Source organism: Mesoplodon densirostris, chromosome 6, assembly GCF_025265405.1.
Source record: "Mesoplodon densirostris isolate mMesDen1 chromosome 6, mMesDen1 primary haplotype, whole genome shotgun sequence".
NCBI lineage: Eukaryota > Metazoa > Chordata > Mammalia > Artiodactyla > Ziphiidae > Mesoplodon > Mesoplodon densirostris.
The window spans coordinates 24,444,488-24,466,390 of NC_082666.1; the positions used below are offsets into that span (position 1 = coordinate 24,444,488).

At 47.9% G+C, this 21,903-nt stretch overlaps 2 protein-coding genes across 2 annotated transcripts in view; both read left to right on the forward strand.

Moving 5' to 3' along the window:
* Window positions 1-500: 500 nt before the first annotated feature.
* NCBP1 (nuclear cap binding protein subunit 1) overlaps window positions 501-21,903 on the forward strand; it is a 136,007-nt gene continuing 114,604 nt past the window's right edge. Inside the window, exon 1 of the mRNA XM_060100975.1 lies at window positions 501-504. The gene's annotated coding sequence lies outside the window, so the exon portion shown is untranslated. The remainder of the gene's footprint in view (window positions 505-21,903) is intronic.
* The window catches only part of TMOD1 (tropomodulin 1), a 60,649-nt gene continuing 44,412 nt past the window's right edge, over window positions 5,667-21,903 (forward strand). The window contains exon 1 of the mRNA XM_060100980.1: window positions 5,667-5,804. Within this exon, the coding sequence (XP_059956963.1) occupies window positions 5,685-5,804 (120 nt within the window). The 5' untranslated portion in view covers window positions 5,667-5,684. The remainder of the gene's footprint in view (window positions 5,805-21,903) is intronic.

A 21,903-nucleotide genomic window follows, 5' to 3' on the forward strand; every position in this document is an offset into this window, starting at 1 on the left:
GAAGACGAAGACAGAGGAGAAGGGTTACGAAGAATCAACTTTGTTTGTAAATCCACCTCCCTTCACTGTGGCTGAAATAACAAGATGGTATAACTGGAAAATATTCATTTGAACTTGTGACTCAGCTCTTCCGGACCTCAGGGAAATGCAGTCCATAAATCAAGATACCTCTCCAGAGCCTCCTGCCCAAGTGTCCCCCGGGGCAGATGCTGGAAGAGCCATTCGCACAAGTGACTGCACCCACCTCCCGTGAAAGATGTAAAAGTGCATTCGGTACTCCAGGAGCTGCCCTGTCTCAGAGCTTTCATTCCTGAAGCTTCCTGATGGATGGCCTCAGCCCTTGACCCACTCATTTTTACTATCCAACCTGCCTGGTTTTACTTCCTGGCACAGCTTGTAAATTCTATTATTTTCATATTTAGCAGAAGCTTAAGGCTTCTGCCACTGAGAAGCAGGGAGGCCAGGTGTGCCATTAGTGTAAAATGCACAGGATTGGGAAGACTTCAGTTTTTAAATGCGTTTTTAATTTATTGAACCGTCCTTTTCTTTTCCTCACCAACTCTTACTCAGGACCCAATTTGTAAGGCAGGCAGCAGCGGCGCGGTTCTGCCTTGGGCAGCCTCATCACCCCTTCCTGCCCATCCCTCCCCTCTTGGGTTCCCAGCCCTCCCAGATTTTTCCACGTTAAAGAAGGGGAAACAGAGGACCTGAGAAGAGAAGGGACTTGCCCCAAGTTCCAAGGACACTAGAGCAAAGCCCAAATGTGCTCATGCCCTCCTAACACCTTTACCAAGCACAGGACTAGGCACTGGGGCCATGAGGACAAGACACATGTCCTTACCTGGCGAACATTACAGACTGATGATAGTGTATGGGGAGGCAGGGGAGGGGGGCGGAGAGGCAGCGGCCCCAGCAGTAGCAGTGGCTGCCACAGCCTCATAATAATGTGGCTGATATTCGTGGAGCCCGCGTTGACCACGCCCCAGCCCCAGGCTGGACGTGATTTTCAACTTTTTATTTTAGCAGCTGAATCCTTTCTTCAAGAGAAACCTTATGTGGAACCCTCCATAAATCAGACAGTACGAGGGGTGAACCCTCTTGCTTAGCCTCTCCTGTTTAAGCCCCTGCAGGGGCTCTGGAAGAGCTTTCTCAGAGCCTGAGCTCTCCCCTGAGCACAGTTTCAAGACCACCCACGGGGGATAGGTTACAAGCAGAATTTCCGGGTCCATTTATGCCTGTTTTACAGATGAGCAAACAGAGGCCCAGAGGAGGGGAGGGATTCAGTGAGGGTCACCCAGGGAGTTACCACCACAACTGGCACACCAGCCAAAGTCCTCTGAATCTCAGGTCTGTGTCCATCTGTGACACCTCTTTTACTAGGAAACAGGGGCCTTTTACTAACAGCTATAAAATACCATCTCCTCCAAGCCATCTTTTTTTTTTTTTTTTTTTTCTTCTTTTGGCCGTGCCGTGCAGCTTCTGGGATCTTAGTTCTCTGACCAGGGATTGAACCCAGGCCCTTGGCAGAGAGAGCATGGAGTCCTAACCACTGGACTGCCAGGGAGTTCCCCAAGCCATCTTTTAAAGCCGAGCTTGCAGTGGGCTGCTCTATTAACGTGGTGTTTTCACCTCCCTCCTGCCCTGTCTGTCCCCCACCTCCAGTTCTTCCACATCACTGACCATAGGAGAAGAATCTCACCTTAGAGAAACTGTCCCTGGGAGCCAAGTAGATGAGTGTGGCTTGAAGCTGACAACTTCATAGTTTACCTTAGGAGTTCTCCGTTGCTCTCAGCTTATTTAATGTGATGCCTCATCACTCTGTAATATTCACAGGACACTTGACATTAGAAAGGGCCTTTAAAATCCTCTGAAATTGGAGTTTTAAATTCATCGGCACCGTGGAGTGTGTAAGCGGAACATTAACTTTCCTGTGTGCGCAAAGATGGAGACTTCTTCAGGAAATGTAATGATGGCATCTCTGGAGGTAGCCTGCTACCCAGCCCCATCCCTCCTCCAGCAGGCCCCATAGTTGCCACCTACCCCTCTCTTCTTGCTCATTCCCAGCTCCTTTTTTCCCGGGTGGCTTTGACGTGGATTCCTCTCTCCCCTGTTCCCTTGTACTGGCTCGTCCCTTCTCCAGGGTCTGTCCATGACTCTTTCTAAGGGTTTTAGTGCAAACCATCTAGGAAAAATGAGTCAACCGGCCAAGGTAACAAGCATGGGAAGCTCCTAGGGTTCCAAACCTGTCCCAGCTGGTTCTGTCCCTCAACCCCTTGTTGTGTGAGTCTAAATGGCTCCCACATATGACCCAGAGGTGAATCTAAGGCTGCGTTTTCCAAACGTCCCATGAGATTCCAGTTCCAGGAGCAGTTTCTCAGAGACATGGTTTCATGGTCCAAAGGACAGGGAAGTTCTGCTTGTACCCTCCCTGTCTTGGTGACTGACATCCTTTGTGGGTAAAGCAGACCAAGAGTTTTGAGAAGTCAGGCAGAGTAGAGAGCCCTGTGCAACTTGGTACAACCCAAGACCTGTCTGAGCACCAGAAACGTGTTTTGCAGCCCATCTGAGAGATGCTAATTTGGAGATGTGTCTGTGAGTTGATTCTGGAAGCCTCCGAGCCCTTCACTAGGGCCCTCTTGGCCCTGGGATGGAGACCACAGGGCCTCTCCCGGCTCCACTCAGGAAAATCCAAATTAGGTTATTCTCTGAGAGCCATCAGGAAGGGTTTTTTTTCATCTATACCAGAGCATTGTCAGCTGCTTGTGCTTTCTTTGGAAGTAAATAGAAATGAATCAAGCCAGGGTCGGGGGGCCATTTATGGTCTGAACATTGCATTCTTGGGGTCTGGTCAAAGGAAGACGTCAGACCAAGCTGAGCCATTCTTAGTGAAAAGGATGGCACTGGCCTTTTCTGTATTTGGGAAGCAAGTCCTTTCTTATCAAGCCAGCTGTCACACACTCAGATTTCTCCTACAAAGAGGCCCACACATGCACAAACTTATATTAATAACACGTGTCTCTGCTCTCTTTCTGAAATGGAGGCTTTTTCTGGTAGCCTAGTCAACTTTGTTTTTTGTTTATTTTTAATTACTTTGTTTCAAATTGACAATTAATCCCAGCTTTTTGATTGATAAGTTGGTTATCTTTTCCTAGGTTTTGTTTCTCTCTACTCTGGAAAATTCCATCAGTCATTTCACAGATGAGCCACAGGTTTTGTTTGTGTTTGTTTCCATTGGGGTCTAAAAACCACAAAATGCTGTGAGGAAGGTAATACTGATTGTATTAGTTTGCTACAGCTGCCGTAACAAAGTACCACACACTGAGTGTCTTAAACAGCAGAGATTTTTTTTTTTTTTTTTTTGCGGTACGCGGGCCTCTCACTGTTGTGGCCTCTCCCGTTGCGGAGCACAGGCTCCGGACGCGCAGGCTCAGCGGCCATGGCTCACGGGCCCAGCCGCTCCGCGGCATGTGGGATCTTCCCGGACCAGGGCATGAACCCGTGTCCTCTGCATCAGCAGGCGGACTCTCAACCACTGCGCCACCAGGGAAGCCCCAAACAGCAGAGATTTTTGTCTCAAAGTTCTGGAGGCTGGATGTCCAAGATCCAGGTATCGGTAGGGTTGGTTCCTTCCAAGGGCTGTGAGGGTCTGTTCCAGGCCTCTACTCCAGCTCCCGGTGGTTTGCTGGTAACCTTTGGCGTTCCTTGGCTTGCAGAAGCATCACCCCATCTCTGCCTTCATCTTCACATGTTCACGTGTTCTTCCTGTGTGCATGTGTAAATTTCCCTTGTTTATAAGGACATCAGTCCTGTTGGATTAGGGACCCCTCCTCTGGCGTGACCTCATCTAAACGTAACTGATTACATCTGCAACAGCCCTCTTTCCAAGTAACTGTTACATTCTGACTTGGAATGTGGTTCTGGGTTACTGAGGTACAGGGGGTTAGAACTTCAACATATGAATTTGGAGGGGACACAACTCCACCCATAGCATCAACTCTATACATCATAACACATTTCATCCTGCGGCATTTACAAAAGCTCGGAGCTGCTGCCTCACCCTTTAGCCTGTCGGCCTCAGGAACAAAGGCTGAGAGCTCAGCTCACATAGGCTGCAGGACGGGTGGGAACTGCCGTAGACACAGAGGTGCTAGCAGCTCCTGCAGCAAGCTGACGCGGTCCACTTTCCAAGAGAAGAGCCCAGAATGTCCTCAAGGTGCTCTGATTGGACCCCCAATGGCAGGTGAGAACTGGAATGGGGTTCATTAAAGTGAAAAACTTCCTGCTGTGTGCTCAGCCCGTGAGTCGGGCCCTCGGGAGAGTGGGGTGGAGCAAACCCAGGCCCTGCCCGTGAGGAAGCCGCAGGAGGCAGACGTGCGAGCCGCGTGCAGAGGTGTGGGTGCAGTGCCGTGGCCGTGATGCACTTTGCTCAGAGAGGGGACACTGAGGCTTCACAGAGGAGGTGATGTGTGAGCTGGGCTTGTCATGTTGTCCGACAGTTCCAGCCAAGCTGGGGGACAGAAGGGCTTAGGGCCCGGTCGTGTCTCCTGGGTTAGGTGACAGGCAGTGTGGTGTAGCGGGGAGCGCTGGCCCTAGGTCATCCCTCAGTTTCTTTGTTGATAAAGAAACTTACAATTTACAGGGTGTGGCATCAGGATTGAATGAGTTCTCAGGTGTGAACGTGTCATGGTTATGGAGGTAGCAGAGACGGGATACAGACACAGGTGTTAGGTGTCATCTGTGCCGCGGAGAATACGCAGTCGCCTTCTCTCGCAAGGAGAGCAGCTGGGAAGTGGCAGACCTGGACTCCCACCCCCTCGATCAACCACTTCCTCCCTCTGAGCCAGCTCCCTGGGGGGTGAAATGAGAGGTCTGGACCAGGCGATCTCCTTCTGGCCATGAAGTTAGGTGACTCTGTGAAAAGGTGCCTGATACAATGGCTAGAGCCGCGTGGGCTTGGAAAGCCAGCAGACTGGGGTTCAAATGGTGGTCCTGCCCCCTCTTGGTAGTGTGATTTGTGTGAGTCACTCAGCCTCTCTAAGCTCAGTGTCCTCATCTGCAAGACGGGGATAAATGCATAAATGCGTACCTCAGAGGTTAAATTAGAATGTCCTTGGGAATTACTTAACGCACAGCTTGGCGGGCGTATGGTAGTAAAAGTTAGCTGTTACCGTCAGCTGCTTCTTGTGAGGATTGAATGAGATGTTGTAGGGGAAGGGCCTGCGTGCAGCAGGTGCTTAATTAACCATTGACACTTCCCCCGCTTTTAAGATCAGCCTTGGCAGAATTTCCAGCGTTCATGTTTCCCATCAGGGTGTGGGGTGAAGGGTGGAGGGTTGTACAGAAAATTTTCGGACTATTTGAAGAATAAGATAGTTTTCAGGCACTCGTAAGCCATTTATAATCACCTATTACCTGTAACTAATGGCCATGCCAATTACAACAATTACAAGTCGTTAGATTGCATGCCCTCAGGACTTTTACCTTGCAAGGTTTATGAGAGAATTAGTCCAACTGAATACAGGATTCCAGTATAGTAATTATGATCCTGACAATTCATAAAACATGCCCAGGGCTCCATGTGAGTGATAAGCATCTATTTGCTCTGAGAGCAAATCCAAGAAGGGTCTTTCTAAGATTTTTCTCTTTCTGGTAGATCATAGATCGGAACAGAAAGTTCTTCTACGATGTCGTACAGACGAGAACTAGAGAAATACCGTGACCTGGATGAAGATGAAATCCTTGGAGCCCTAACAGAAGAAGAGCTGAGGACCCTGGAAAATGAGCTGGATGAGCTGGACCCTGATGTGAGTAGGCACTAAAGGGGACACGTTGTCACAGTTGCAAGGACAGCAGCCATTACCACCTAAGGAAGGGGTAGGCCGACTTCTGGAAGTACCACTTCCCCTCCCTCTGTGACAATAACATTGGAGTAACATTGCCTTTGCAGGTGTGTGTGTATGAGTGTGTGTTATATTAGTCAGGGTTCTCTAGAGAAACAGAACCATTAGGAAGTAAGAGATTATATATATATATATATATATATATATATATATATATGTAAAGAAATTTATTATAAGTAATTGGCTCACATGATTATCGAGGTTGACAAGTTCCAAGATCTGCAGTTGGCAAGCTGGAGACCCAGGACAGCTGGGAGTGTAGTTCTAGCCTGAGTCCAAAGGCTTGGGAACCAGGAAAGCTGATGGTATAGTTTCAGTCGAATAACTAGCAGGCTCAAGACCCAGGAAGAGCCAGTGCTTTCAGTTCAAGTCCAAAGGCAAGAAAAAAAAAAACACAAAAGCAATTACCCAGCTCAAAGTAATCAGGCAGAAAGAAATTCCCCCTTTGCTGGTAGGAGGATCAGCTTTTTTGTTCTACATGTATTCAGACCTTCAACTGATTGGGTGGGGCCCACCCACATTAGGGAGGACAATCTGCTTTACTCAGTCTACCAATTCAAATGTTAATCTCATCTAGAAACCCCCTCACAGACATACCCAGAATAATGTTTGTCTAAACATCTGGGCACCCCATGGCCCTGTCAAGTTGAGACATAAAATTAACCATCACAAGTCCACTCCTAGTCAACTTGGCACCCATACACATCTCCTTAAACCATACTTATCTCCAAATAAAGACAATGACAAGGTCATAATTCTGCCTAACATGATACAACTATCCTGTGTATAACCTGCCAGAAGAAGAGGTAAAGTCCTTGAGTAATGTTTGCTTTTCTCCTTGATCTCCCGTAATTTACTACTATGATGTAAAATTAACAATACTTAGATACCACCATATAAAACCAATACATCTTGTGTTTCATGTTAAGAGAATAAGAGAGGGAAGAAAACAAAGATATTTACTTAATACACATACATAGACTCACACATACACAAACATGTTCATAAAAAAATACAGAGGAAATACTCATGACAACACTGTCCTCGTTTCTCTAACTGGTCACGTGGTCATAGCTGGTATTTATAACTACCTTCTTCCACTGTCCATTCTGTACTTCCCTTGCCTTCAGCAACCATAGCCTCAGCTGGGTGTGGTTCTTTGCCTGGCGGAGTGAACCTAGTTCCGAAGGGCCTGGACCATTAGTAGTCCTGCCTGGACTGAGTTGTTATAGTTTTCCATTGACTCTAATCACAGGTCCTGGTAATACTAAGAAAGCCCTAAGGAATCTCCTGTATTACAGACATACTCTTCTTTACCTCCCTTGTGGAGCAGCAGTCTGATTTACCCTTGGTAACCAGGACCAATCACCCCAGCCGGTACAGAAACTCCCTCTCTGCCTATTCATTCAGTGGCATAAGGATCCCAAAGTGGCAGTCTTAACCTCTAATCCAGTGGAATCACTGCTGTGTCTCCTAGTGGAAGCATTCCTCCCTTTGGAACTAACTAAGACCTTGAGGCCAGCAGAGCATCAGGTCACAGGAACAGGATGCACAATGTTTTCCAGTGGGTCACTAGGGGTACCACTGGTAATAGTGAGGGGTGCTACTCCCATTTTCTGGACCCATGAATCCTGGCCGTGGGAGAAGAAGCACCATGTATTGGACTCTGATTCAGAGCGTGTACAGGCTCCTAGAGACCCTTGCCCCAGTCCTGAAGGGTATTACCACCTAGCTGTACTGCAGCTGAGTCTGCAAAAACCAAGTCCACCGTTCTGTCAAGCCAGCTGCCACAGGATGGTGGGGAATATGTGTCAGGTAGCACATATAAGTGTGTTTAGTACTCAGAATTTGCCTCTGCAGTGAGGTTACGGCAGTGGTTTGTCTGTGGTTTGGCCAGTCACCATGGAGCTGTCAGCAGAGCTGAGGGAGGTGGCTATTTCAGGGACCCCGGCCAATGCCCAGCTCAGAGAAGGGAGAGAATGAATGTTACTGAATTAAGTGAACTTCCCATTTGATATATTTTTAAATTAAAAATGGGATATTTCATGCCTTTTTAAAAAAAACCTGTCACTGCTCAACCCTAGTTTAACAGTGATCCATACAGGAAAACACTACTTTACCATTTCACTAACCCTCAAGTAATTGCAGCTAGTGTAGAGGGAATGTAGGTTAGCAGGGAATACTCAGGACTAGAGGTTAGGTGTCCCAGGTGCAACCCTGGCCCTGTCTCTTACATTCATGTGACCTTGCGCCAGTTGCTGTCCGTCCCTAAGCCTCAGTGTCCCCATCCATGAAATAATGGAGTTGGTTGGTCCCATTCAAAGCTAAGCTTCCATGATCTTATAACCTGGTCTTATCTCTGGGTTTGATTAAATGTCTTCTTTCTAGATAACCCAGAATCCTTGTTTAGGGGTGCTGGGTCCTAGGCCACACAGAGTGACAAGCCCCTCCAGCAATGTGTCCTCATCTTGTTATTCACGACCCCCGCTGCCCCCCACCCTGACCCCGCCGGGAGGAGGCGGTCCCTGAGGTGAGGCTGCTGGGGTTGATTAGAAGGCAGCGTTGGTGGGAGAGCCTTGGGTTCCTCCTCCCCCTGCACCATCGCTTTCCCTTAGCCTGGGTTGCCATAAAAACGAGTGATGTAGGGAAGAAACAATCAAGCTTCCAGCTTTAGTGCTATAAAGTTATTCTGTTCTAATTCTCTCCTAGATCACTGTCGTATAGAATTGCAAAAGCAGATAGTTTTAAAAAGTGAGAACTAAAGGAAGATGTAGCTACTTCTAGTCAATTCAGTAAACATGACTCAGTTACCTGCCATGCGCCGACCCCTGTGCGGCCAGCAACAGGGGGGCCTAGCGGGGATTCTGCCCTTCAGGCCCTCCGTCCAGTGGGGAGCGGGCATAATACACCACGTCCTAAGTGGGAGCACACAGGGAGCTCAGGGAGAGGATTAATTCTTTTTGGTAGGAGGCTTCACAGAATAGGTGATACTGGAACTGGGTCCTGGATTTTTCAAAGTCAAGAATAAAAACAAAGAATTCTATGCTGAGTGAAGGTCACAAGCAAAGGCTCATGTACAGCAAGTAATTGGGGATGGGGAGTTTAGGCGTGGTTCCTGTGGAGGGCTCGCTGAGCCTGGAAGGGGGTTTGGGCTAGATATGGGGGCAGAGGGGTGCAAGGAAGACCAAAGAGTTTGGACTTTTCTCAGCAGGCCCAGGCAGTCCCGAAGGCAGAGTCAGTGGACTTGCCGACTAAGGACAGATGGACTGGAGGAGATGCTGGGGAGATGGGTGAGAGGTGGAAGGGCTCCCATGGTAGTGAGAGAGATCTTTCCTGAAGATAAGGAGGGGCCCCTGCCCCTCTCCACAACCCTTCTGCCATCTTGCAGAACCTTTGCTGTTTTCAGGGTGAAGCACAGACGCCCAGGAGCCCCCAGAGCCTGCTGCCTCTGGCCTTGGGGCTGTTGGAGTTGCCCTGAGCCCCTGGATGGGGGTGAGTTTAGATTAGGCTGTGGCTACAAATTGGGTAGGTGATGACAAGGGTCAGAGCCAGGCAACAGACCTGGGAGTGGGAAGGGGGCAGATGGCGGAGCCCTCTCAGAACCGAGAGTGGAGCCCCTAAGGACTGCTTGAGCCCCAGCTAGGAGCTCCATTTCACTTCTAAACTGGCAAATGGCCTCACCCCTAGTATCAGGGTGTCTGGCCCTAGCAGCAGATTCCCAGGGCCTCTGTACCGTCACACAGCCAGCTGCCCTGAGCCCTTCTCACCAGTGATTAACAGGAAGGTATGCGTGTGAACACTGGAGGGCTGGAGAACCCGGTGAGGTGCAGAGAGCAGACTGACTTGCTCGGCATCACAGCACCAGGGCGTGGAGACTCAGATTTCAGACAGGCTCCAAAGTGTAGCACCTCCCCCTCTGGCAGGAGGAAGGTACGAGTGCACTTGAATTTCGGAGTAGGGTTGGGCAATCCGAGACCTGTGATCCTCGTAGCACTGTGGCTTCAAATGGACATTTTCAAAGCCCCCTTTCTCTCTAAGTTCAAGAAAGAGAGAAGAGAAATCAGAGCAAGGATAGGAGATAACGGAGCCCAGCGGGGTTTTTGTCCCCATCTAACAATTAGCCCTTCACTGAGATGTCTCTGTTACCTGATTTGCAAGTCAGGATGGGAGTTTTGAAAAGATCTAGTGGGGCTCCATTCTGTCTGAGAGCACAAACATTCCAGCTCGAGTTTCACCTGCCCTCAGCCCATGTTCTGAAATCACAGCACAGGGAGGGGTCAAAGGTATGCAGACCAGGAGAGGCCTCCGAGCCTCTGGCCAGGAGGGGATGCAGAGACCAGCAGGTGTCCAACCGTTCAACTTACAGGGCAGAAACTGAGCCCAGAGAGGGGAAGGAACTTGCTGTGGTCACAGGCCCAAGCAGAACCAGCCCAGGCCCGCTGCCCTCTCTCTTATACTCTATACTCCTCCTGTTTTAATTCTGGTTTAACAAGCGCTTATATGGCACTTTTTATGTGCAGACACTGTTCTAGGCACTTTGAAAATATTCATTCAACCGTCATCCTAATCCTATGGTGCAGGCACTGTTATCATGCCCATTTTACGGATGAGAAAACTGAGAGGCGAAGTAACTTGTCCAGGAAACTGAAATGAGGCAGTGGCAGAGCCATGACACGGCTCTAAAAGTTCACATCTTAGCCACACCGCTACAAGGCTTCACTGGAGTCTTCAGGAAGATAGTTTGAGCCACGGATGTGCTCTGGTTTTGTAGTTGGGGAAGGTGCTGTATGAAAAATTATCCCCTTTTCTTCCTAGAAACAGTCTGAGATGCTGAGGTCCTTATTCAATCTTGGCTCTGCTCCCAACTTTCCCTCTTTGGATCTCAGTTTCGCTATCTGCAAAATGGACACAGTGGGCCTAGATGCCCTCTGACACCTCCTCCAGCTCTGTCTCTGATTTTATGAGCAGTTCCTGGCAATCTTATGACCTGAATTCAGCTAACAGGTAATGTTTCAGGGGGTTATGTTTTCAGTGATGCAGTTGTTAAGCCTCAGTGTCATGTGACACAGTAGAGTACACAGAGTTGGAAAGCTGCTTTGTTTGCAGCAGAGGATTCCAAACTTGGGCACGGTAAAAAAAAAAAAAAAAAAAAAGTCCCCAAAACTTTCTCTCTTTTAGTCTGCGTCCTGGAAAAACTCAAGCTTATCATGAGATTGTTGCACTTGGACTCCCACGGGAGAGGAATGCTCCATGTGCTAAAAGTATCTGCTGTTGACTGATTCCCCAAGGGGATCTGCCCTTTCTTGTCTCTCTGGAGTTAAGTGGATGCTGCTCTGAAGCTGAGCCAGCTCCTCGGTTCAGATTGCCTTTGTACCAGGCAACAGGGAAAACGGGCAATGTACAGTGATGTTTGAGAATGACAAGTTACACTGTGACTTGGGCAGGGTACAGTGTGTGAGCTCTTATAGCATCAATAGATAGTTGACATTTACTGGGACAAAGCCCTGCATGGATTATCTTCTTTAGTCCTCTGAGTGGTTTGGTTATCAGCTCCATTTTAAAGATGGGGAAACTGAGGCTTAGAGGTATGAAGTAGCCTGCCCAGGAGCTGGGATTCCAGCCCAGAGAGTCAGACCCAGTAGCCTGGGCTGTTAACTACCACCTCCTGTGAGTGTGCGTGGGAGGGCCTGGAAGGCAACTTGGAGAACAAAGCTGGGGAATTACCAGCTAATTACTTTTTTCTAATTCAGTTTCTCTTGAAGTTGTTATGTTATTTTCACCATAAATATAAATCTTAAAAAAAGAAAGAAACCATCAGCACAAAGAATTTCACTATAAATGTTACTTGTTAATGAGGCTTTGAGGAAAAGGAGTAATCTTTTTTAGTGTCTCAGTAAAAGGGTCAGAATATTTACACAAGAGAAGATGGTAGAGATAACCCCAAACTTACAAAGAAACTGGGTTTTACAAGTTGATTTTGAAGTCTGCTATTGGGAGTCTGTGACACATTACAACTATAGAAACAACAATGGAAAACAACAGGCCCCTGCAAGGCCTGAAATAATAATAATAATAATTTTAAAACTACAGTTATTTCTCTGTTGAGGTCATCTTACATGCCAGGTGCTATGCTGTTTTATGGGCATCATCTCAAAAAACCTCCATGAGGATCCTATGAGACTGATCCTCATAGGTTGGGGTTGAAATCATTTTAAGAAAAGGAAATGGATGCCCAGAATCACATAGCTGGTAGGTGATAGACTGAATTCAGGTAGACCTGTCTCCCTCAGCCCAAAATGTGTCAAAAGTTCTGAGACCAAGGGACCATGAACTGCAGGGAGAAATGATGGGGGAGAAAACCTAGGACTGTAGAATCTCAGAGTTAGAGGAACACTTAGACATGATCTAAGCCCCACCTCTATCCCTGTATATACAAACACGGCGCAGATAAAGAATCCCTGATTTACAGGGTCCCTCCTACACACATGTCATTCACCCAGTGCTTTACGTATATCATCAAATCCTCATACCAACCCTTTGAGGTAAGCAGTACTATCCCCACTTTAGTGATGAAAAATCAATACAACAACAACAACAACAACAAAAACCCTGAAACCCAGAGAAGGGAAGGGACTTGTTCAAGGTCACACAGCAAGTAAGCCACAGCACCAGGACAAAATCCTGGGACTTCCTGTCACACTGCATGGCTTCCCACCAGACTCCACAAAATCATAAAATCCTCCATATTCATGGCCCAAATGGTATCCTATAAACCAGAGGTTGCTCTTGGCTGTGCAGGAAGCAGCCATGTTTGGTCCACAGGGCTGTGGTTCTCCCTTGTAGCACAAACCAGCAGATTCACAAGCCCGGGACAGAAGTAAACAGTTGAAATGGAAAGAAATAAATCTCTGCTCTAAAAATAGGCACACATCCTTAGAAACACTGCCGGCCGTGCACAGAGCCAAGGATGGGCCTGGTGGGGTGAGGGCGAGTGAGGCCAGATGTCAGTGTATCCCCATCCCGCGGGGTCTTCTGGCCCCGTGACCACCTCTCCACCCCACTGCCTTCCCCAAGACCGGCCTCCAGCCTCCCCAGAATGCCCTCCTCCCTGCCCTGCCATCCTCTCCTCCCTGCCTCTGCTGCTGGGGGACCTCTTGGGTCTGGAGCCCTTCATTCTCAAGTCAGAATCATCCCATTTCTCAAGGCCCAACCTCCCCACCCCTCCCTTGGGAAGCCTTCCTGACCCTCCCCCTCCAAGCCCCCAGCAGAGCACCTGCCCCACTAAAGACACTGAGCGGTTTCCTTTTTGACTTTGACATTTTTAATAGGAAGTATGTTAAACATACAATAGAGTACAGAATACACCTATGTTTCCACTATCCAAACTTAACAAATGTAAAAATGTTGCCTTACTTGATTCAGATCACCCTTAAAAAGAAAAAAAAAAATTACCATAGATAAAGTTTTAACCCTGTCTTCCCACCCGCCCCACAGTCTTCCCCATCTCTCCCACTGCCACACCTTCTACCTGAGAGGCAGCAAACCAGCACCCACAACATCAGGTAGGTAATATAACGAAGGGAGGAAGATGGGCCAATTTTCGTGAGGCACGTGGCCATCTTGGGTCATCTTTTACTTTTCCACTCTTTTTTTTTTTCTTTTTTCTTTTTTTCTTTTTTTTGCGGTATGCAGGCCTCTCGCTGTTGTGGCCTCTCCCGTTGCGGAGCACAGGCTCCGGACGCGCAGGTTCAGCGGCCATGGCCCACGGGCCCAGCTGCTCCGCGGCATGCGGGATCTTCCCGGACCGGGGCACGAACCTGTATCCCCTGCATCGGCAGGTGGATTCTCAACCACTGCGCCACCAGGGCGGCCCTACTTTTCCACTCTTGAAAGAGATGTGGACATAAGAAAGAAATTTTTCACTTACCACTTGTACCTTCCAAGAAGAAAAGCAACAGCAGAGCCAGTGATAAATGTTAACCGTTTCTTGGCCTCTGTGTCAGAGACAGGAGGGAGTGGTGGGGACTGAGGCAAATGGGAGAGTTTGTGTTTGACTAAAGGGCACTTGCTGTTCCACTCCGCCATTTGTTGTCCAATATTGCCACGTCATCTAATTTTTCAAGAGAGGCTGGAGGGCTTCCCTAGTGACACAGTGGTTGAGAATCCACCTGCCAACTCAGGGGACTTGGGTTCGAGCCCTGGCCCGGGAAGATCCCACGTGCCGCAGAGCAACTAAGCCCGTGTGCCACAACTATTGAGCCTGCGCTCTAGAGCCCATGAACCACAACTACTGAGCCTCGTACCACAACTACTGAAGCCCGTGCACCTAGATCCTGTGTTCCGCAACAAGAGAAGCCACCACAATGAGAAGCCCTCACACCGCAGCGAAGAGTAGCCCCTGCTCACCGCAACTAGAGGAAGCCCGTGCACAGCAACGAAGACCCAATGCAGCCAAAAATAAATAGATAAAATAATTTATTTTAAAAAATTTTTAAAAAGAGAAAGAGCCTGGAAATCTGAATTTTTATGTGCAAGTTTCCTATTTGAAAATGTTGGCAGCTCATTCAAATATACAGACAAAACCAAGTTTTGGCAGTTGATTGGACTATAGGTCTCCCAGTTTCCAATTCTGACTCTGTTCACATGACAGATTTTTAGATAGATAGATAGATAGATGAAAAGTACCTAGCCCAGTGCCTGGCACATAATAGGTGTTTAATAAATGTTTGTTGAACCTGAATATATGATTTGCCCACTAGAATCTAGGGTTCTTGCAATTTAGAGCCACATTGTAGCACCACAGTTATAGGGCAGCCAGGTACAGTTGTGCAAGTTTTGCACTGCACAACTCCAGCAACCACTGTTCACATAAACCAGAGAACATATAATGCCCTTGGAGTTGTGCCAGTGCACAACTTGCACAACCAGATGCAGCTGCCCTGACAGAGTCTCCCCATAATGCAGTGTCTGTTCAGTTGAATGGAAGTGAACAATTATGCCCTATGGTGATAAAACTGATTGTCATAGTCTGTTTCTAATATAGAGTTCAAGGCTTTATTCTGAGGCTTCAAGCTAAAGGAGATCTTGACCATTTTACAGAAAGGGAATTCAAAGTCAGAGAGCACCAGTGCCCTGTTTGTGTCCTCAAAGCCCTGGGATGAGAACCCAGGCTGTCAGTTAGAATGCAGTTTAGCTGTGAGTAATAGAGATTCAAAATAACATGATGTAAGCAGTGGTTTATTCATCTCATAAAAGTCCAGAGGTGGGCAGTCTAGGGCAGGTAGGGAGCTTAGCTCCCCAAACGTCCCAGAGTCCCAGGTTCCATTCAGCTCACGTCCTTGCCATCACTAAGGTGTAGCCCCCATCCTCATGATCCAAGGTGGTGGCCAGGATAGCTGCATTCCAGGCATTAGAATAGAAGAAAAGGGGTGGGGGTGGAGAAAAGGAGAAAGGCCATTTTTCAAGTACCTTTTAAGGAAAGTTACTGGAAGTTGCCACTGGACAGTTCTCATACCATGACCCAACCTAGCTGCAAGGGAGCCTGGGAAAAGTAGTCCTTAATCTAAGTGGCCATGCGCTCAGCTAAGGGTGGAGTGCTTTTATTACTGGAGAAGGGGAGATATGATACTGGTGACAATTTGAAGTCTGTCACTATGGGTTTGCCAGTCTGATGGCCTGATGTTCTGCTCTGCCAGAAGTTCTGAGGAGGAGTGAGAGGAGTTGCTAGGAATTTAAATCCAGATCCCCAAAGGAAACATTACAAAGGTCTTACTCTCTAGCTTGGCATTTTCCAAAATCTCCATCAGGAAACTCTGGTCCCATGGTGGGCACCCGCACTCTAGCACCCTTCATAATACATCCCCTTCCCCAGACCTGCTTGGGGCAGTAGCTGGGTGCCCAGCAAACAGCTCAGGGCAGCAGGTGTGATGCTGACTTGAAGGGTGTCCAAGAAATACCACCTTTTTCCTGCTGGAGCATCAGTGCTGTGTGATTCTGGACAATTCAGAACACATTAGCACTCACTGCTTGGTGCTGGAGATTCAGAGACGACTAGGATACATCCCAGCTGGCCTTTGAGGGGCATTCAGTCTCCTTGGGGAGAGGGATGCCGCATAAATGTGCTCCAAGACAAATTAGAAGGAACATTATATAAGAATTGGCAAGATGCCTCAGGGTGTTTGGAAAGAGAATCCCCAGATCAGTGCGGGGAGCACAGCAAAGGCTGGACAGGGTGCCCAAGGGAAGGGCTTTGAAGGATGAATGCAGGGAGGGGAGGAGGGATGGAATTCCAGGCAGAGGGCACAGCCTGAGCAATGCCCTGGCAGGGTGAGGGTGTGGGGCACGGCTGCAGAATGCGGAGCAGCCTGGAGTGGCTGGAACATGGAATACTTAAAGATGAGAAGATCGGGAGGCTGGAGTAGGGTGAGGTCAAATCACGAAAAGCTCTCCGTGTCTGGCTGATGAATTTAGTCATGATTCTGTGCGTTAGTAGAGGTGCTGAGCATTTGTGAGTGTGTTGGGGAGTGGCCCGGTCAGATGCGCCAGTTGGTGCAGTCCGTCTGGCTGATAGAAGGGAAGGGAGTACAGTTGGAGAGGCCCGAGGCAGGGAGGCCAGCCTGAGGCTACTCTGATGGTCCCAGCAAGAGACAGCACAGCTTGAACTAGGCCGGCTCCTAACGGGTGGAGACGTTTCCAAACCCTACAGCCTCAGACTCTTTCCCCTGGCGAGCCACACCCCCTCATCCTGCCAAGCCTCTGTCTCCCCGGTGCTATCCCCGGTTACATCCCTCTCCTCTCTTCTCTTACCCCGGCTGTCCTGCCTGGTGCCCTGGGGCTCACTCAGCTCAGGAGCCACCGCCTCCAGGAAGCCCGGGTAGAGTAAGCTGCTCACACTTGGGTGTGTCTCCCTCTCTTGGGCCCCTGTGGAGCGCAATCACTCATTCGTTGTCTCAGGGTGCCCCGCACAGCGGGGAACGTGGAACATTTTCCTTGTACATGAGGCAGAAAAGGAGGATTAGGAGAACGCTGGGAAGGGAAGGTTTGGCCTCACCTTGTGCCATGAACAGCAGAGAGACACAAAGGGTGCTGTTGTGAGCCATAGGTTCCACCACAAACAACTACTGGGCTTGGGCTACAGGGGTGCCTTTGGATGTCAGCATGAATGCCCTGTAAAGCTGTCCGGGGGATGAGCTAGCTCCTGGGCTTCACCAGTGGTGCAGCAGGGTCGTGGTGGCTGAGCCAAAGGCCTGGCTCTTTCTGGAGAGAACCAGAAGAGAGGAGGCGGTCCAGAGTGCGTTGGGCGGGTGGATGGGTGGGGAATGTATGGAGAGAGGGGGCATATTAGAGGTCTGGACCCGCTTGTCCCGTCTGTGACCGAGGCACGAGTGCTGTGCTCTCAGGCTAGGTTTTGCCGCGCGTGACAAGAAAGCTCTGCTGAAGCCCCACTGAGTGACCTCTAGTGGGATCTGGAAGCTGCTGGTGAACGGGGCAGAGGCCGGGCGCTCTGTCTCCTGATGGGCCCCGAGGCACTGGAGGGCCACGCTTTACACAAGGGGAATCAGACCTGGCAGATAATTGGAAAATAAAAGTCCTCAAGGCCACTTGAAAAAAAGCATTTGGGTCAAATGCCGTGTAAAAGGTAACTGGATGGCTGACTGGCCTGTTCGTGTTCGGACTGCTGCTGTGGTGGACGGGCGTCTGGGCAGGCTGAGGTCGTTTGAAGCAGGAGAGAGAGAGAAATTTACCTCCGAAACTTCTCAGTGGGAATTCTGAGAAATCTACCTCCTGGGTTTCACTCTTACCCAGGACAGTAACTCCATGCCTCCGTGCCTCAGTTTCTCCACCTGTAAACGGAGACCAGTGTGATAAAGAGGTGTACTCCGGAGAGGGAACCTGGTTCTTACACGGGGCCACATCTGGTTTCCAGGATCGGTTCTTAGAGGAAGGCAGCCGGGTGGGATGGAAAGCTTTCTGGGGCTTGGAATTCAGGAGCCCGGGCTCTCGGTCCACGTGTGACCTCAGGCAAGGCCCTTGCCCTCCCCGGCCCTCGCTGCCAATACCCGATGAAGAGCACGGTCCACCCTCTTCTAGGGGGCTGTGTATGGTTCAGTCACAGAACAGAAACCCAGGACTCCTGGAGCCCAGCCCTAGGGGGGGGACACATTGTACATTCCCTTGTTCTTAGATGTAGCTGATTTATGGGGGAAAAGTGATAAAATTCCTTGTTTTTTGTCACTGTGAAGAACCAGGGTGAAGGACATTGTATATGTGCTAAGCCACCAGTCTGAAGACACTCATACTGATCCTTGAGAAGCTAATTATGTGCAGTGTCACCTATATATCAGCTTAGGCTTCCTGGCTGTGTGGCTAACAAGCTGTGTGACTTTGGGCAAGTGACCTCAGTTTCCCTTGCCTCAGTTTCCCCAACTGAAAATGAAAGAATTGGCCCGGAGGCTGTCTCAGGGCTTTGCAGCTCTGAGCTGCCAGGAGTCTAAGATCCTTTTAATACATTGTATGTGTATGTGTGTGTATGTGTTGCTTGTGGGTGCACTTCTAACCCAGCCCGCAGTAGTTCTAGCCAGGATGGAGTCTCTCACAGCCCCAGCTATCTATAATTAGATAATTATAGTGATAATTGTGTAGATGCTTAATATTTGGCCTTTACTTCACCTGTTTGCAGGGCGTTAGAGCTCCTAACAACGCAGTTGAGGGTTTGTCAGTTTTCATTGTCCTGTGGGCAGCTGGACTCCAGAGCTTGGGTGAGAAAATTAGACTAAGATGTTAACCTGTCAGGCTGTACGTCCGAGTTTTAATTTTACAACAGTAAACGGAAGTCACCATTTAAAAAACCACAAGTAGGGAACTACAGGAAGAGATTGCCTAGTTTTTCCCTCTGTGATTATTTCCAAGAACATATTAAAGTTTTGATTCATTTTTTTTTTTTTAAGATGTTGGGGGTAGGAGTTTTTTATTAATTAATTAATTTATTTTTGCTGTGTTGCGTCTTCATTTCTGTGCGAGGGCTTCCTCTAGTTGTGGCAAGCGGGGACCACTCTTCATCACGGTGCGCGGGCCTCTCACTATCGTGGCCTCTCTTGTTGCGGAGCACAGGCTCCAGACGCGCAGGCTCAGTAGTTGTGGCTCACGGGCCCAGTTGCTCCGTGGCATATGGGCTCTTCCCAGACCAGGGCTCGAACCCGTGTCCCCTGCATTAGCAGGCAGATTCTCAACCACTGCGCCACCAGGGAAGCCCTTTGATTCATTTTTAATTTTTTTTAAACCTCTAAATTAAAAACCCATGTATACACCTCTTTCTTCCTCTGGCCCAGAGCCTGAAAGGAGCAAGACATTCAGTAATCATGTGTGGAATAAATGAATGAGTATCTTGACTTTCTCCACCTGGACTTTTAGCCTGATAGGAGCCTCAGGTCAGAGGTGGCAAAATGGCAGCCCTTGGGCTGAGACTGGCCGGCATCTGTGTTTTATTTGGTCTGAACATTGTTCTTAAACTATTTGGATCATGTGTCAATATTTAAAAATCAAGAGCCTCCACATAAAGTTGAGCAGATCTGAAAACACCACCCACGTTCTTACATGGCAGTCATGAGCTGGAGCCGAGTAGTGTGGAGGCACTGAAAGCTCCAATGTGCCACAGTCCTCCCCACTCCCAAGCGTACAACAGCTCTAATTTTATATTTAGCCTAAGATCAGAGAGTGTCTAGAAATTCTTCCTCCTTAAAACTAACACTAACTTTCCTGTCAGGCGATAATAAGGAGATCGCCCAGGCATTAGTCACTGCCCTCCTCACACAAGTAAATTTCCAGTTGTAAGTAAGGACCTGAAGGCATGCTCCAAGTCATATATATTTGTACCAAAACTGTCTCCTAAAGCAAATCTCACCCATAACCCACCGGTCTTTGAAGTGAAGATGTACATGTGATGTGTGTGTGTAAATACAGATTCCCCTTATGCAGAAGCGATATCTGTCTTGGAGGAGCAGACTGATGCTTTGAACTAAATCTAAAGAAAGCACGTGCCCAGCAGATTTACCCTGTGCAGACATTAAGATTAGGAGAATGAAACTTAAGTGCCTTAAAGTTTAGATCGTTTAATTACCAGCAGACATCGTGGACGTATACGACCTTTACAGGAATGTAGAGGCTAGTTATCGACTATTCTTTGCTATTCAGTAAAGTGGACCCCACTGTAGGATCTTGATTAACCTTAAAAACTAAAACAATACATTGTTTTCCACACGTGTTATAATTGAGACTTTTCTCTCATTTTACTCTGCTTCCCCCATTTACCTTCTGTCTCCTCAGTTATTCCAAATTAGAGAGCCCTTAGTGGGGTCCTGGTCTTAGCACACTGCCTGGACACATAATAGTCACTCCATGGATGTTTGTTGAACGAATAAGAAATGAAGGAATGAAAGATACATTTCTACACATACATGTCCTGGTCGAAGGTGACAACAAAATGGTTGTGGGAACTCTTTCCTCACCAATTGGGTAGGCTGGGTCTGCGAGTCAGTTTTAGGTTCTAATAGTCATCCAAGGCAGCATTTTCTTATACATTTAACTGCTCCATGATGAGTTTACATAATATGGCACCTTACTCTGTAAAACAAGACACCATATTAAATCTGGCCAGCTCTAGCCTGCCCAATCTCAGCATCATTTTTGGCCACTGACACATGAAGAGCCTGTGTTCTCAGCATTCCATGGGCATTTAATTTATTGCATTGGCCATTTTTGTAATTTTCCCCTCACTAACATAGTCCATTTTTAAAAAATTTATTTATTTTTAATTTATTTATTTTTGGCTGCGTTGGGTCTTCGTTGCTGCTTGTGGGCTTTCTCTAGTTGCAGCAAGCAGGGGCCACTCTTCATGGTGGTGCACGGGCTTCTCATTGAGGTGGCCTCTCTTGTTGCAGAGCACGGGCTCTAGGCGCACGAGCCTCAGCAGTTGCAGCATGTGGGCTCAGTAGTTGTGGCTCGCAGGCTCTAGAGCGCAGGCTCAGTAGTTGTGGCACATGGGCTCAATTGCTCCGCGGCATGTGGGATCCTCCTGGACCAGGGTTTGAACCCGTGTCCCCTGCATTGGCAGGCTGACTCCCAACCACTGCGTCACCAGGGAAGCCCCATAGTCCATTTTTAATAATGCCTTTTTTGAGATGTAAAATTCTTAAAATTCACGCATTTAAAGTATATAATTCAGTGTTTCTTAGTATATTCACAGAGTTATACGACAATCACCATAGTCAATTTTAGAATATTTTCATCACCTCAAAAAGAAACCTGTTCCCATTAGCTGTTACTCCACATTTCTCACCTTCCTCCTCAGCTGTAGGCAACCATTAATCTACTTTCTGTCTCTACAGATCTGACTGTTCTCTGGACATATATAAATGGAATCAGACACTATGTAGTCCTTTGTGACTGGCTTCTTTCACTTAGCATGATGTTTTCAAGGTTTCATCTATGATGTAGCACACACCAGTACTTCATTTCTTTTTGTTGCCAAATAATATTCTGTTGTATGGCTATACCACACTTTATTTATCCATTTGTCACTTGATAGACATTTGAGTTTTTTCCACGTTTGGGCTATTATGACTATGAACGTTCATGTATAAGTTTTTGTGTGAACATATTCTTTTCTTTCTCTTGGGTATATACCTAGGAGTGGAATTGCTGTCTCATATGATAACTCTTTTAATCTTTTGAGAAACTGCCAGACTATTTTCCAAAGGGGCTGCACCATTTTACATTCCCATCAGCAGTGTATGAGTGTTTCAATGTCTCCACATTCTCACCAACACTTGTTTTTACTCGTCTTTTTTATTAGAGCCATCCTAATGGGTGTGAAGCAGTATCTCACCCTGAGTTTGATTTGTGTTTCCTTGATGGTTAATGATGTTGAGCAGCTTTTCATGTGCTTACTGGCCATTTTTATATCTTCTATGTCTATTCAGATCCATTGCCCATTTTTATATTCTGT